Here is a 13,438-nt window from a genome sequence, read left to right on the forward strand (position 1 = left end):
ATGAATTTCATATCTATTTTTGGAGTTTTTGCATTGGTATTTTCACTGTCCAAGGCTGATGCAGCATTGATAGATTTCTTTCGCGAATTTTGCAAGAGTAAGTTATCCCGTGCGACAGCATACTTATGCTCAAATAAAGGTATGTAAAATACTCTTCAACCCCGAGTACGTAATATATATCCAACTGAGTTAAAATTTCATTTCCACACTTATTCTCATCACCATTGTCTTAGCATAAGATCGGCACTGATATTATGGAGCCTAAACAGTGCAGTTATATTTATTTTACATTGAATTTAAGTACAAATATTTACAAGTTTTTGGTCCTTAGGAGTTGTGATCAAAAAAACTTACTCGGCTAAAATAATGCTTAAGTGAGGCTATATTTTTTACTTGAAATTCGGCACTGTACTGAAGTCGTCGATTACTCCTTGAAGCTTAGCGCTGCATGTTTTCCTGCGATGTTTTCTGATATATAACACTTTTTACTTTCCAGATGACCTTAAATTTGCCCGTGATATTTATAAGAGCGACATATATACGTCTGTGGCCAGGTTGGATAATAACGCAGGGCTTGCTCGAGTACTCGAACACTCTGATGCAATTAATCACGTGTTAAATCTTGACTGCTACGAATCATGGGCTTTACTTGACCTGGTAAGCCCACGTTAATGAAAATCGTGTGACTTTGGTGTCCAAAACGTTTACTTTATTTTATCTTAAGAGATTTTAGACTATGTAATTGAAGTACCGCAATATATAAATGGAATTTTCCTCAAATTGGCCGTAGAAAATATTAATATTAGTTCATAATAAATAGAACCTTATGTAAAATCAGGAGTCTGGGTATATAGACTCCTAATTTTGCTATAAAAAGTATCTCAAAAAAGTAGTTTTCGCTTTATTTGCATTGTGCATCCTAAGTTTGACACCCTTTGTAATTTCCCGTATCAACCGACTAATTTTTTTACGGTAAAGTATGTGTAAAAAGTTCTTCTCTCCGTGAAGCACGTTTTTTTTCGTGTGAAACTTAATTTTAATTCCACACTCAAAAATAAATTTTCCCTAAAATATTTAGTCCGTTTTAGTCACAAATCTATCGACAATATGAGTTCTTTTAGATAATTGAAACTAATTACACATTTTTTCCCAGGCTAATGATAAGCATCTATTTAGACCTCCAAATAGATGGCTACTTTTTACCAGTGATGAAGAACTAGAGATGAATATCAGAGGCAAAGTAGGGCATTTGAATTTTCTTCTTGACACTGATGTCACGATCGCTCGAAGGTAAATTACTCATTCTAACAAATGTTTCAAATTGCCTTGTCACACTGCACTTGGTACACTGGTAGGTGCGTGGCATATACTTAACTTATAAGCATACTCTATTCTTTTGCCGAATAATATTGCGTAATCAGCATTAAACTATGGCGACTTTAAATTACTTAAAGCAATACAGCATTCACGTGCGAAGTACATCTTAATAAATTTAATTTAACCTTGTTTTTCAACAGGGTATCTGTGGATGGATTCAGTACTTTTATCCTATCTGAAGTGTACAAAACCGCTGTTCATGAACAGTTGATCTTTAAAACTATGGGTTTCTGGAAGGTGAATTACACATTCCCAAACATCTATTACCCAACATCTTTGAGGAGGAAAAATCTTAATGGGCTAGCAATACCAGCGGTTATGGTTGTAAGCAATAAATTGCCTGTTTAAGTAGAGGAATAGTGTCGACAATATCTATGAAGTAATGAGGATTAATCAAATTTCTTTCGAAATATATTTACTTCCGCAGGTAACCAAGAACGAGTCGCTGAACCTTTTAGATGATTTGAGAGATAAATACGTCGATACTGCATCAAAATATAACTACCATTTGATGAACCATGCCATGGATTTCATAAATAGCAGGTATACTTCTATTTTACAAGAACCAAAGTAGTGCATTAATCCAGCCTTGAAACAGGCTAATCGTAGGCTTATTATTATTATAGTATTCTACCGATTAAGGTAGGTTTCCATGGAGTATTCAAGAAGTGATCTGGGAGCCTCCCTTTTCTTCCAGCACTGCCTTCTTTAATTCACTGTAAGGCCTACTCTCTTTCAATCTATCTAAAAATCCTATTCTTTTCCTTCCCCTCCCTCTTTTCCCTAACATTCTACCCTCTAACACCATTTTCAACATCCCCTTCCCGCTAAGTACTCGCTCCATCCATACCTTCTGTCTCCTACGTATCTCATCTAAAAGCCTCTCTTCGCCAACCATATCCAGCACTTCGTCGTTCCTTTTCCTCTTCGTCCATTTCACCCTCCCCATTCTTCTCCATACCCACATCTCGAATGCCTCCAATCTTCTCTCGTCTTCTTTCCTCAGTGTCCATGTTTCCGCACCGTAGAGAGCTACACTCCAGATCAAACTCTTCCCTAACCTTTTCTTTAAACTCTTACACAACGACCCTCTCAGAAGCTCCTTCCTATTCATGAATGCCTCCTCCGCTAATGCGATTCTCTTCCTTATGTCCTTACTACTGTATCCGTTTTCCTCTAACTTACTGCCTAAATAGTTGAATTGCTCAACCTGCTCAAGTTTTTCACGACCCACCTTTATCTTGAGTCTCACATTCCTCGCTCGTGATGCTTTACAAAACAGCATTACCTTAGTTTTCTTGTGATTAATCCTCATCCCATACTCCTCGCAACGCTCGTGTAACGCAACCACTATAGCCTGAAGCCCCCTCGCTTACTGGCTAATCAACGCCTGATCATCCGCGAATCTCACTGATTTGAACATCATTCCTCCCACTTTTATTCCAGCTTCTAACTCATCCCACGATTCCCTTACCATCTCTTCAGCGTACGCGTTAAAGAGCAGCGGCGATTGAGGACAGCCTTGCCTCACACCTCGGCCAATGCTTGCCCACCCAGATTCTCCGTCCGCTACCCTCACTTGCGCAGTCTGGGCCATATACAGATTGCGAATCAGTCGTCTATCTCTCCAATCTACACCTATTCTCTTGAGAATATCCATTAACTTTACCCAGTTCACCCTATCAAACGCTTTCTCAAAATCCACGAAACACGCACATACGTCCAGGCCATATTCCACGTTCCTCTCCACGAGGGACCTCATTATTGCTATTGCATCACGAGTTGACTTCCCTTTTCTGAAACCAAACTGATCTTCGCCCAAATACCCGTTTGCCCTCGCCTCCATTCGTCTGTTCAATATCCTCAGCACCACTTTCGCCGCATGCGATATTAGGCTGATAGTCCTATAATTTCCGCATTCCACAGCTTTCTTCTTTTTCGGAAGCGGAATTAAAACCGTCTTCACGAAATCCTGCGGTCAACATCCCTCCTCATAGATCCTGCGCACTAGTTCGAAAAACCTTTTCTTACCTTCCTTCCCTAGATTCTCCAGAAGCTCACACGGGATATTATCCACGCCTACTACTTTCCTAGCCTTCATATCACGAAGTGCTCTCTCTATTTCCGAATCTAATATCTCCGGCCCAAGATTATCCTCCTCCACTGCACTTTCCTCCTCTAGAGTCAATCTCTCTGGTCTGTTCATTCCATCATACAGGTCCTCCACGTATTCCTTCCATCTACCCTGTACCTCTTCTCGCTCGGTTAGCATCCTCCCACGTTTAGCCTTCATTTTAGACATGGCTTGTCCTCTTTTGCCGCACGATAGCGACTTCACTTTGTCGTACAACGCGCCTACTTTTCCATGCTTCTGAAACTCTTTCATTTCCTCACACTGTATTTTCCACCAAGCCTCCCTTGCCCTCTTAGTTTCACGTCGTAATCGATTATTCAGTTCCCTATACATTCTTTTGCCCTGTTCTGTGTCCACGTTCTTCCACTTCCTCCTCTTCTCCATTTCCCTTATCATGTTCTCCGTTATCCACGGCTTCTTTATCCTTCTGCTGTCAACGTAACCAATTGACTTCTCCGCCGCTTTTACTATTCCCGTTTTAATACTATCCCATCTTTCCTCAACAGTCTTAGTACTTTCAATCTCCCGTATACTAATGTCCACTAGTTCCTGATATTCTCTCCTCATACTCCCCTTCAGGGCTTCTACATTCCATTTCTTCGCTTTCCTAACTTTCATAAGTCTTTTGAATCTTACGTTGCATTTCATGAGCACTAGATTGTGGTCCGAATCCGCATCCGCTGCAGGGAAGCTGCGCGAGTTTTTCACACTATTCCTAAACCTCTGTCTTACCATAATGTACCTTATTTGATGTCTCCCCGCATCCCCTGGACTTCTCCACGTGTACCTTCGCTCTTTATGATGATTGAACCACGTGTTTGTGATAAATAATTTGTTTCTCCTACAAAATTCTGCTGCTTTCTCTCCCCTGTCGTTCCGTTTTCCTAGACCAAAATCTCCTATTTCGTTTCCATCCCTCCCTTCCCCGACTGTGGCGTTCCAGTCCCCCATCACTACCAGATTTTTCTTACCCGGTGTGTCTCTAATTATTTCCTCGAGCTGTTCATACACCTCATCTACTTCTTCCTTTCTATGATTGCTAGTGGGCATGTAAACTTGGACCACCACAAGGTTTGTGGGCCGCGCCTCAATTTCTATCACCAGAATCCTATCGCTTACCTGGTCTATGCCTACCACATGCTTACCCATCTTTCCGTTTAATACTAAAGCTACCCCTCGCTCGCTTTCCTCCCTACCACTATAGGTATATAACCCTATACCCATCACTCCAATAGTCCCCCCCATCCCTCCACCTCACCTCGCATAATCCTAAGATATCTATTCCCCCTTTATCCATTTCCCTTTTGATATTTTATAACTTCCCCGCCCTCATCATTGTCCTCACATTCCACGTCCCTACATTTATAGCCGACTTCTTCTTCTCCATCATCTTGGTCTTCTTTTCTTCCTTCTTCATTGCTGATGCTGCTGCTGCTGATGACGATAAGTCTCTGCAAGGATTTCGCATGTTGACGACCCCGAGGACCTTGCCGACCTCGCTGCCGTGCCCGACACCCGCTCTTAGCGGACGGGTCCCGGGCGATGAGATTCCGAGGCTCATTTGGTTGTACTCCATGTTTTCAGGGAAGAGATAGTTGGTAGGGTTTCCCACTTCCATTCCAACAGTGTTTTTCACGTGACACCATCACGTGGACTACCTTTCGTCTGGCTCCTACCCTTCGACCTATCTGGCATGGGTGGCCCTACCGGGAGTAATTTAGAATTAATCCCGCCAGTGCAGCTCTAGGGGTCATAGGAACGCGCAAGCCTTTCCACCGCGACAAGGTTGTAGCCCAAGGGAAAGGATCGTAGGCTTGACAAGAAATAATTGATAAACTAATATTAATAGTGTTATTACTACATAATTGCTATTTTCTCAATGGAAATACTTTTGAAAGTGTGTTCTCTGTTAGAACTAAATACTGTTCAAATATTATTATTCATATAGTAAGTTTAATGTGGGCAAGGAAAATATTAATAAAACTGTTTGTTATCTTTGTTAATTGTGGTGCAGATAACTTCCTTTTCCTCAATGAGGAACCTTGTTTTCTCGTTTATCTTGACATGAAGCCTGCTCTCATTTTCATGGACTATGTACCAATGGTACATTGTACCATGTTCAAGCGTTATGGAATTTTTAAAGCTAATCGTGGATTTTTAGGTACAAATTGAGCCATTTCAATAGCTTGATAAGGTAAAGCTACACAAATAAACTTAAATAAACTAAATAATGGCATTCATTTCATCAAAAAATAGACTCTATCAGCTTTTTCATGAATTCTTTTATTTCCTCCCAGTGCGGAGTATACAGTGGAGAATACTTGGGGTAACAAGGTTAATGGAACATACAATGGGATGCTCGGACAGCTACAGTCTGGAAAATCAGAAATTGGCGCTTCAGCCCTTTTCATAACCGCCAAAAGATGGCCAATTCTCGACTACGTCTCCATGACAACACCAACGAAGTAAGAAGGTGCTTCTGTGCGCGTTATAAATTATTTCCGTGCTCTATTTGAAAAACACAAAAAAATTTAAACAGTTTCAAGAAAAAACTAAATAGGTTTTAGCATAAAAGAGTAATTTATTGGTTGCATTGGTGCTTCGTTGGAAGGTTTATTTGATTAAACATAATTAGAATTGAATGATTTGATGATGATGATTATTATAACAAGGCTTGTATTCTTATAATTTATTTGTCTATTTTAGATTGAGATTCATATTTCGACAGCCTCGGCTTTCTTCAATACGAAATATCTTCATACTGCCATTCAGTGCCCCAGTTTGGGCTTTGCTGTACGGATTCCTCGCTATCACAGCTGCCTCCTTGTTTTATGCTGTGAAGTTTGAAAACCAATTGGAGAAATGTGAGTTCGTCAAAAAGAAAAGGAGGAAGCCTTGCAAGTATTTACGGGCATCTTGGAGCGATGCAATACTCTTGACGTTTGGTGCGTCTTGCCAGCAAGGTTAGTCCTACACGTCCAGAAAACTAGTTCGTTATATGTGAAAACTTAGTATTGCGTTAATTTGAACACGTTTGTTCAGAAAAATATTTTAGTAGGATTCATAGTCACTTTATAGCAACCTAGTTCAAGATAAAAATAAATCCCATTAGCTGAGAAGCCGATAAAGATGGCATAAAACACGTTTCTTGATGAATTCTCAGAATTTCAGATAAAGGTTTTAAGGTCCAACAAGTTCTGGATAAGGTGAACAAGATGATCATGAATTGTGCCAAATGCGACCTATTTATGAACATAATCAGCAAAGAATTAGCATATTTTTTTACATATTCCCCCGAAAATATGCTTATGGAATAAGATACCTACTATTCATAGCATAACAGTTAGTGATGAAAATTGATCCGAACACCCTTGCGAAGGGCTAAGAATACCAATGAATGAAAAAACACCCTCGTAATTTTTTCCAACCAACAACCTAACTCTGCCTGCTTAGTATTAAGTTTCCATATAATGTTCTCTTAATTTTTTATACCAGGTTTTGACTTATTATTCACAGGTTTCTTTGCCGAGGCACAAGGAATGGCGGGTCGGTTTGTGACGATAGTTCTATACGGTGCTGTCATTCTCCTTCATACCTCTTACGCTGCAAACATTGTGGCTATAATTCAGTCTTCTGGGACGTTAATTCAGACTGTCTCTGACCTGCTGAGCAGCCCTATGAAAGTAGGAGTTCACGACATTGTCTACAATCGACACTTTTTTCAGGTGATTAACCAGAATCCATCTTTCGAAATAACTTATTTGACATTTAGCCGATGGATTGCACTGTTTCGGCGTCGTTTTAAATTTTTTATTGAAAATGATCTTCAGTTGGCCAATGAGCTATCATTTAAGAAGCCTTGGCATCCTTTTCTTTGATTTTCCCTATGCAGGAAAATATTGATTGATACTGTTAATATCCATCTTAGGTTTTCAGATAGCAAAGAGATAAATTCACTTGAATCTTTTGGTTAAGCAGTGATTTATATCATGAGATTACGAGAGAAATTGGTTTCATTCTCCATCAAATAGGTTGATTTTGTTCACACTGCTATTTCGAACGCTTGGTCTGTAATTAGGAAATAGTTATAAAAAGATGCAGCATCAGTATAGATGGCTGCTATTGTGATGTCTGATTTGAGGGCTAAGTCGATAAGTTTACCAATTATTTCCCAGTTCCTCTAGAGGCCTTTAAAGAATATGTGGCAAGATATGGAAAAAAATAGGCGTATCTCGTAAATTCGTTATCGATTACGGGATTCAGGTGAATTGAATATCGTGTGTTTTTAATATTTTTAATGGACTTTCGTTATTCAAGTATGTTTACATACCATAAAAGATTCAGCAACTTCATCTCTTCATAGTATAGGTATAGTAAGATGTCATAGCGTGGTGTATTCACCTTAATTCAGTCAGTATGCCTGTGCATATCAGTTAATTCATGTCAGTTTTGTCTTGTATTTGTAGTCTTTTTTAGTGGGGCGTCTTGATTATATTCTCCTCGCATTAAAATGAGTTTTTCGTTAATAAGAAGACATAAAAAGTATTATCTCTGGGCCAAGAACCCATAGAATGGGACTCCCCCTTCCTCTTTCTTGAATTAAATTGAGATCCTTTCCCAAGAAAGTAAGAGGGTGACTCAGATGTCACCCAGATGACGTTTGGAAGGAGATGTTTCAATTATGAAATGCCTAAAATTCATGGTTTAATCAAATAATACCATATGAGCTCATATAAAACTTTTCTCGATTCAATTTTTTGATACCCTTAAGAATAATCTCCACCGTCAGCGTTTTCAGTGAGTAGTTAAATTCTTCAATGTTCTTACAAAACTTTCACCAAAGCCAAATTAATTGACTGATAAACAAATGATTTGTGTGGGATTATTCTCTAAGCTCCATATTTCTATTTCTCCTCAGCACTTTTCTCACGACCCAATTACCGAGCAACTTTACCAGAAGAAAATAGCTCCGGTGGGCAAGAAGCCTGCTTTCTATGCGATGGAGGAGGGGATAGAGAAAGTGCGCACAGGTCTTTTCGCTTTTCACGTGGAGAGAGGATCTGGATACAATCTGATTCGAGAGACGTTCAAGAAAGAGGAGATATGCAACCTGCACGAAATCCCTTTCCTACAACCGTCCGGGGCTTGGGTCGCGGTCAAGAGACACTCTCCTTACAGCAAGCTCATGAAGATCTCGTAAGTTACACCTACTTTAAATCATTCTGTATTCATTTATCGCATCAAACGGGAAAATATTAATGTTTCACGGTAGAAATTATTATTTTTAGTAGATTGGCATGCCAAGCGTCTCTAAATCGGTCTGGCTATACGTTAAATGCAAAAAGTATTCTTTCGATGACATGAGTGAATGATCTTTGAAACTATTTTTTATAAGTAACAGACATAAATTTTTGTAATAAAAATTTATGTCTGTTTCTCCCGAATATCTTTCGAATACTTTAGATAAATCAAGGCGAAAGTATTTAATGACAGGTACATATTTCTCTCCAGCATCAAATTCTCTAGGCATCTTGCACCTTAGAATACTATTTAAAAAACTCCATACCGTAAAGCTTTAAATGACAGTTTCCTACTGGATTGTGCTTCATCATCAAGCTTTAGGGTATAAATATGATGATCTAATATTCATGGTAAAATTTAGTTGAAGTCTACAGAGTGGATAATAAAATGGTTTTCAGTTCGTTTTTGGAGAGATTGGTTGACTAAAGAAAAACCTACTGGAGCGTAAGGCTTAATCACGATTGTTTTATGTTAATGCGATTCCAAAATACTAGCATTTTTATGGCCGCTCCAATACTTGAATAGGTAGTGGACGGCTTTCATATTTTTGGAAATACAATAAGATATTTCTTCTGGTTGTGATATAATGGACGGTGATTGCCTTGATGATGATATCATCACAGTGAAATATTTACCATGTGTAGGATAACATTTGAATGGGGAACTTGCATGATTTTTTTTTATTTCATAGGCGGACAGAAAATTATTTTCTGAATACAACAAAGAAAACCGCATGTAAATCTGAGTTTTCCTTCGCGAGATATTTAATGATAAATATTACGAATTTTAAAGCGCGGGAAAAACTCCCTCACCCCCCAAGCCACTGCCGACGCAGCCTCGATGACGTCAAAGGTGCCTAAACACCACGCGAAGCTATTGTTGTGATTGTTTGTAATAGTTGCCAGCAGTTGTGAGAGCTTCGTTTGTTAGACGTGTTGAATATTTTATATTTAAAGATAAATATCCGACGATAGAGGTTTGGAAGCCCTCGTATTTTGCATTATTTATAATATTAATATCTGAGTAAGGGCATAAAATATAAAACTGGAGCAGTTAAACCAAAAATTTGATAATACCTAAATAACATCGTTGTAGGAGTCTGAGCCACGGCCATTGGAAAGGGGATACGTTAATTGTAAGTTGAAGTTATCGACGTCATATCATTCATTTAAGTATGTAATTAGAACGATTTTGATGTTTACTAATGTCCGCTTAGCTTTTATATACAATAACTTTATCCGTTTATTCGTAGGTACCGGAGAATTCATCGTTTAGGACTGTCTGTGCTTGTATTATGAGGTGAATTCCTGTCAATGCAACTTTTGCTCGCTGATTGGAGACATCTAGGAACATTTTTGTGCCAAAATAGTGTTATTTTCAACGTGACATCTCCCGTTAAGCTACTGCTAATAATCACAGTGCCAGTGGTTGTAATGCACAAAGTTTGACAAGGTTGAAAAATATCGGCCATGAGTTATCAGTGTTCCATCGTGATTGAATTGTAAAAAGTGCTACTACGCTATCGATAAATGTCTAACAGTAGTGTAAAAATTGTCAGTGGCGTGCTAATCTCCGTTGTTCACCGTAGATATGACATTTCACGATCACGCTATTGAAATAAAAACTGTGTGTGAAGTTTGTTATTCCATTATTTCAACGAATAGTAGTGAGAAATGTCACCTGTGTCACTTGTGTGGGATAATTTAAGGGTTTAAATCAGTGAATAAATAGTTGTATTCATCATAACGAGTTCTGTTATTGTAAGTTGTACGTGATGAATATAAGAATGTGATAGTGACATCCAGTTTTTGATAATAGTATTTGCCTATTTCCCACTATATTATTATGGTATATGCTAGTATATTGTTTATGGATTTACCTATATTATTGAAATAGGTTGTAGCTTGTGTGTGTGTTGGCAGCGGAACCGATTCGCGATCTCACATGTGGATTGTGTGCAGACTGTTTTGCCGTGAATTCGTACCGTAGGGCGGATAGGACTACCTTCTCCGTTAATCCGGCGTTGCCAAATTCAACAGCACAGCTTACTCTAATGTCAACAGCACAGCTTACGATCGTTATCCTCCAGTATTACAAGTTTCTTTTACAACTCGATTTGCCGCCGACGTATAGCAATAATTTGTCTTAACAAATTCCATGAGGGTCGTGGCATCAATTTTTGGTGTCCTAAAAAAAGGCTGGTGTCCTAACACCCCATGCCACACGCCTTTTAGGCGGCTTGCGGGGTATTATGTAGACGTAGATGAATTTAAGGTGTACTATTCGAACGAGTGGCAACGTTATCATCCATTTTTCTGATAACCAAAACACACGAAGTGAAACGCTTGTACTTCATCATCCCGATGCCGCATTATTAATATCCCAAGTAATAATCTAGGCACAATAGCAATAGGAAAACTTTCCCAAGAATAACAGAACAAAATAAAGTGACGATGAGCGGCTAAATACTCCCTCAAAACAAATTTTACACCATACGCTCAGCGTATTTCCCTACTCCCTACGGTTGTTTAGGCACCTATGACGTCACGCCTGGCCTCGGCAACGCTCGGGTGTCTTCGCGCAGTGGTCGGCTCAGAGAAATTTTTCTCGATTTAAAATGCAATTTTTTTATTTCTTTTGATGTTGAATGGAGAAACTGAAGGTATTTTTGCGAGATAATGTATCCATTTGACTTATTCAAAATAGTTTTTAGAGCAATCTACGACCCATGCAAGTTCCTCATTATGATGTTCTCATTGGGTGCTTTCCCTTAATGTGACTCACGCGTCGACTAGTGTCGACTCTCGGAAACTGTTTATAACTCTACAATTCCTGCGCGTAATCGTTTGTTGACTTGTGTCACAACAGTCGGTGACACACATAGAATGGAACAAGAAAACCACGACGCAAGTCGACTTGCGTCGACGTGTGTTGATGAATTGAAAGCACCCATTGTAATGCAATTATTCCGAAAAGTAAAGAAACATATGTCCAAATTTAACCAAGATACGAATGAAAAATGTCGATATCCATGATCTGTTACCAATATTTTACTGAGCTGATTTTTAAATTAGGAAAAACTATCCGCATGCTTTATATTAGTTCCTTTTTTCGCGATTAACTGTAGTCCTTTCATATCCAGATCTTGAATTAGCTTTATTTTTACCGTTTGATTGCGGTTGCCTGGACAATATTGCTTGTAGAAATCGAAAATAATTCATTTATTGCTTTGGAATCAGTTTTAGTTATGACTGTTATCTTCCGATTTTTTTGCTACTTTGCTGCCTCTGTGTTGAGAGTAATTGAGGCTAAGATTATGCGAACGTCAGAGTCACGATAGCGAATGTAATTATAGTTAAGTGACCTGCCTTGTTCAACGTTTTTTCTAAGGTTCAGAAGAATTCAGGAAAGTGGATTGCAGAACAGAGGGTACTTGCGGTGGTTTGCCAACAAGCCAGAATGTGATGGCCTCCAATCAACCTTTGTCCAAGTCGGCCCATCGGATATTTGCCTCTCACTGGTCGCATTAGCATTTGGGACAGTGTCGTCCGTTTTGATATTGCTATGCGAGTCGGCATCCTTTAAGAGAAAGAAGAGACAAGCCAAACTCAACGATAGCAAGAATAAATTTTTGAAAAAGAAAGACCTTCAACTCGTGGTGTATAATGATCTCCAGAAAGCAGTAAGCCAACCTCCGCCGTACAAGAAATCGGAATGTTCTTTTTGAAGCGGTGATTTCGACAAATTTCCGATTCTCTCAACGCCTGTTATATCTTTCAAAGGAGGCCGAGGAAGAAAAGTAGTAATAAAATAGATAAAGTAGTTTTTACGTAGTTTAAAATAGTTTACTATGATGTTCCAATCAAAATAAGCTTCAAAGGTCATTGTTGTCATGTTGGTAAAAAAGTATGCAGTGCACATTGTGCAGTATGTTGACATTATTCTAATCAATTATTGTATTTCATTTAGTCATTGCTGAATTCAATTTTGATCTAGTAATCTTTGACAATACAATATATGGCGAGACATAAAATATTATTTTCGGAAAAGGTAACACATTATTGTTTGTCGAATTAAAAAACTAAATAGTAACATAAATTTAATATCAATTAATTAATTATCAATTTGGTGGAATGTAGGTAATGCAAATTTTGAGAACGATACCTACTAGTCTGTGTAAGCTACATGTTGATGTAATAAGAAAAATAATAAATTGACTGTAGGAAAAACTTGAATTTCAGTTTAGACTAACTTAATTAGCTGGCATCATTTCATTAGTACATTAGAGTTGACTGCAACCATCAAGTTCAAGGAAAACCAACAAAATTTCTTAGGTTAATCAAAGAAAAATCGGATATTTTCTGCATATGTCACCCTGAAGGAGTTTAGAGTAAGTTAAAATCAACTGAAAAAAAAAACAGTTTGATTTTTAGTATTCAAATTCTCTGCTTTCGGTACACTTGTAATATCTGAGGGGATGGTTAAAGATTCTTGGAAACAGAATAGATAATAAATTTGGCCAAAGTAAATGACTTTGATACCTAAATTGCAAAGTTTTGGTATGACTGATTATATTTATAATCTTTCGGTTCATGGAGTATTCTTATTCGTATATTCTTCCTCAGC

At 38.4% G+C, this 13,438-nt stretch overlaps 1 protein-coding gene across 1 annotated transcript; it reads left to right on the plus strand.

Moving 5' to 3' along the window:
- LOC124155244 (ionotropic receptor 75a-like) lies at positions 1 to 12,989 on the plus strand. Its single transcript, XM_046528962.1, has 10 exons — positions 1 to 97; positions 497 to 657; positions 1,154 to 1,290; positions 1,518 to 1,701; positions 1,805 to 1,920; positions 5,809 to 5,976; positions 6,218 to 6,474; positions 7,028 to 7,236; positions 8,430 to 8,707; positions 12,203 to 12,989. Exons 1-10 carry the CDS (start codon positions 1 to 3, stop codon positions 12,537 to 12,539), a joined length of 1,944 nt encoding a protein of 647 aa, XP_046384918.1. The 3' UTR covers positions 12,540 to 12,989.
- The last annotated feature ends 449 nt before the right edge of the window (positions 12,990 to 13,438 follow it).

This window comes from Ischnura elegans, chromosome 3 (assembly GCF_921293095.1).
Source record: "Ischnura elegans chromosome 3, ioIscEleg1.1, whole genome shotgun sequence".
Taxonomy (NCBI): domain Eukaryota; kingdom Metazoa; phylum Arthropoda; class Insecta; order Odonata; family Coenagrionidae; genus Ischnura; species Ischnura elegans.

What these genes read in the sequence shown, in the direction of transcription:
- LOC124155244 (XM_046528962.1), top strand. Translation starts at nt 1, where the DNA reads ATGAATTTCATATCTATTTTTGGAGTTTTTGCATTGGTATTTTCACTG. An exon ending in CTTTCGCGAATTTTGCAAGA is followed by an intron (nt 98 to 496) that starts GTAAGTTATCCC and finishes TTTACTTTCCAG; the next exon opens with ATGACCTTAAATTTGCCCGT. An exon ending in AGCAAGCTCATGAAGATCTC is followed by an intron (nt 8,708 to 12,202) that starts GTAAGTTACACC and finishes GTTTTTTCTAAG; the next exon opens with GTTCAGAAGAATTCAGGAAA.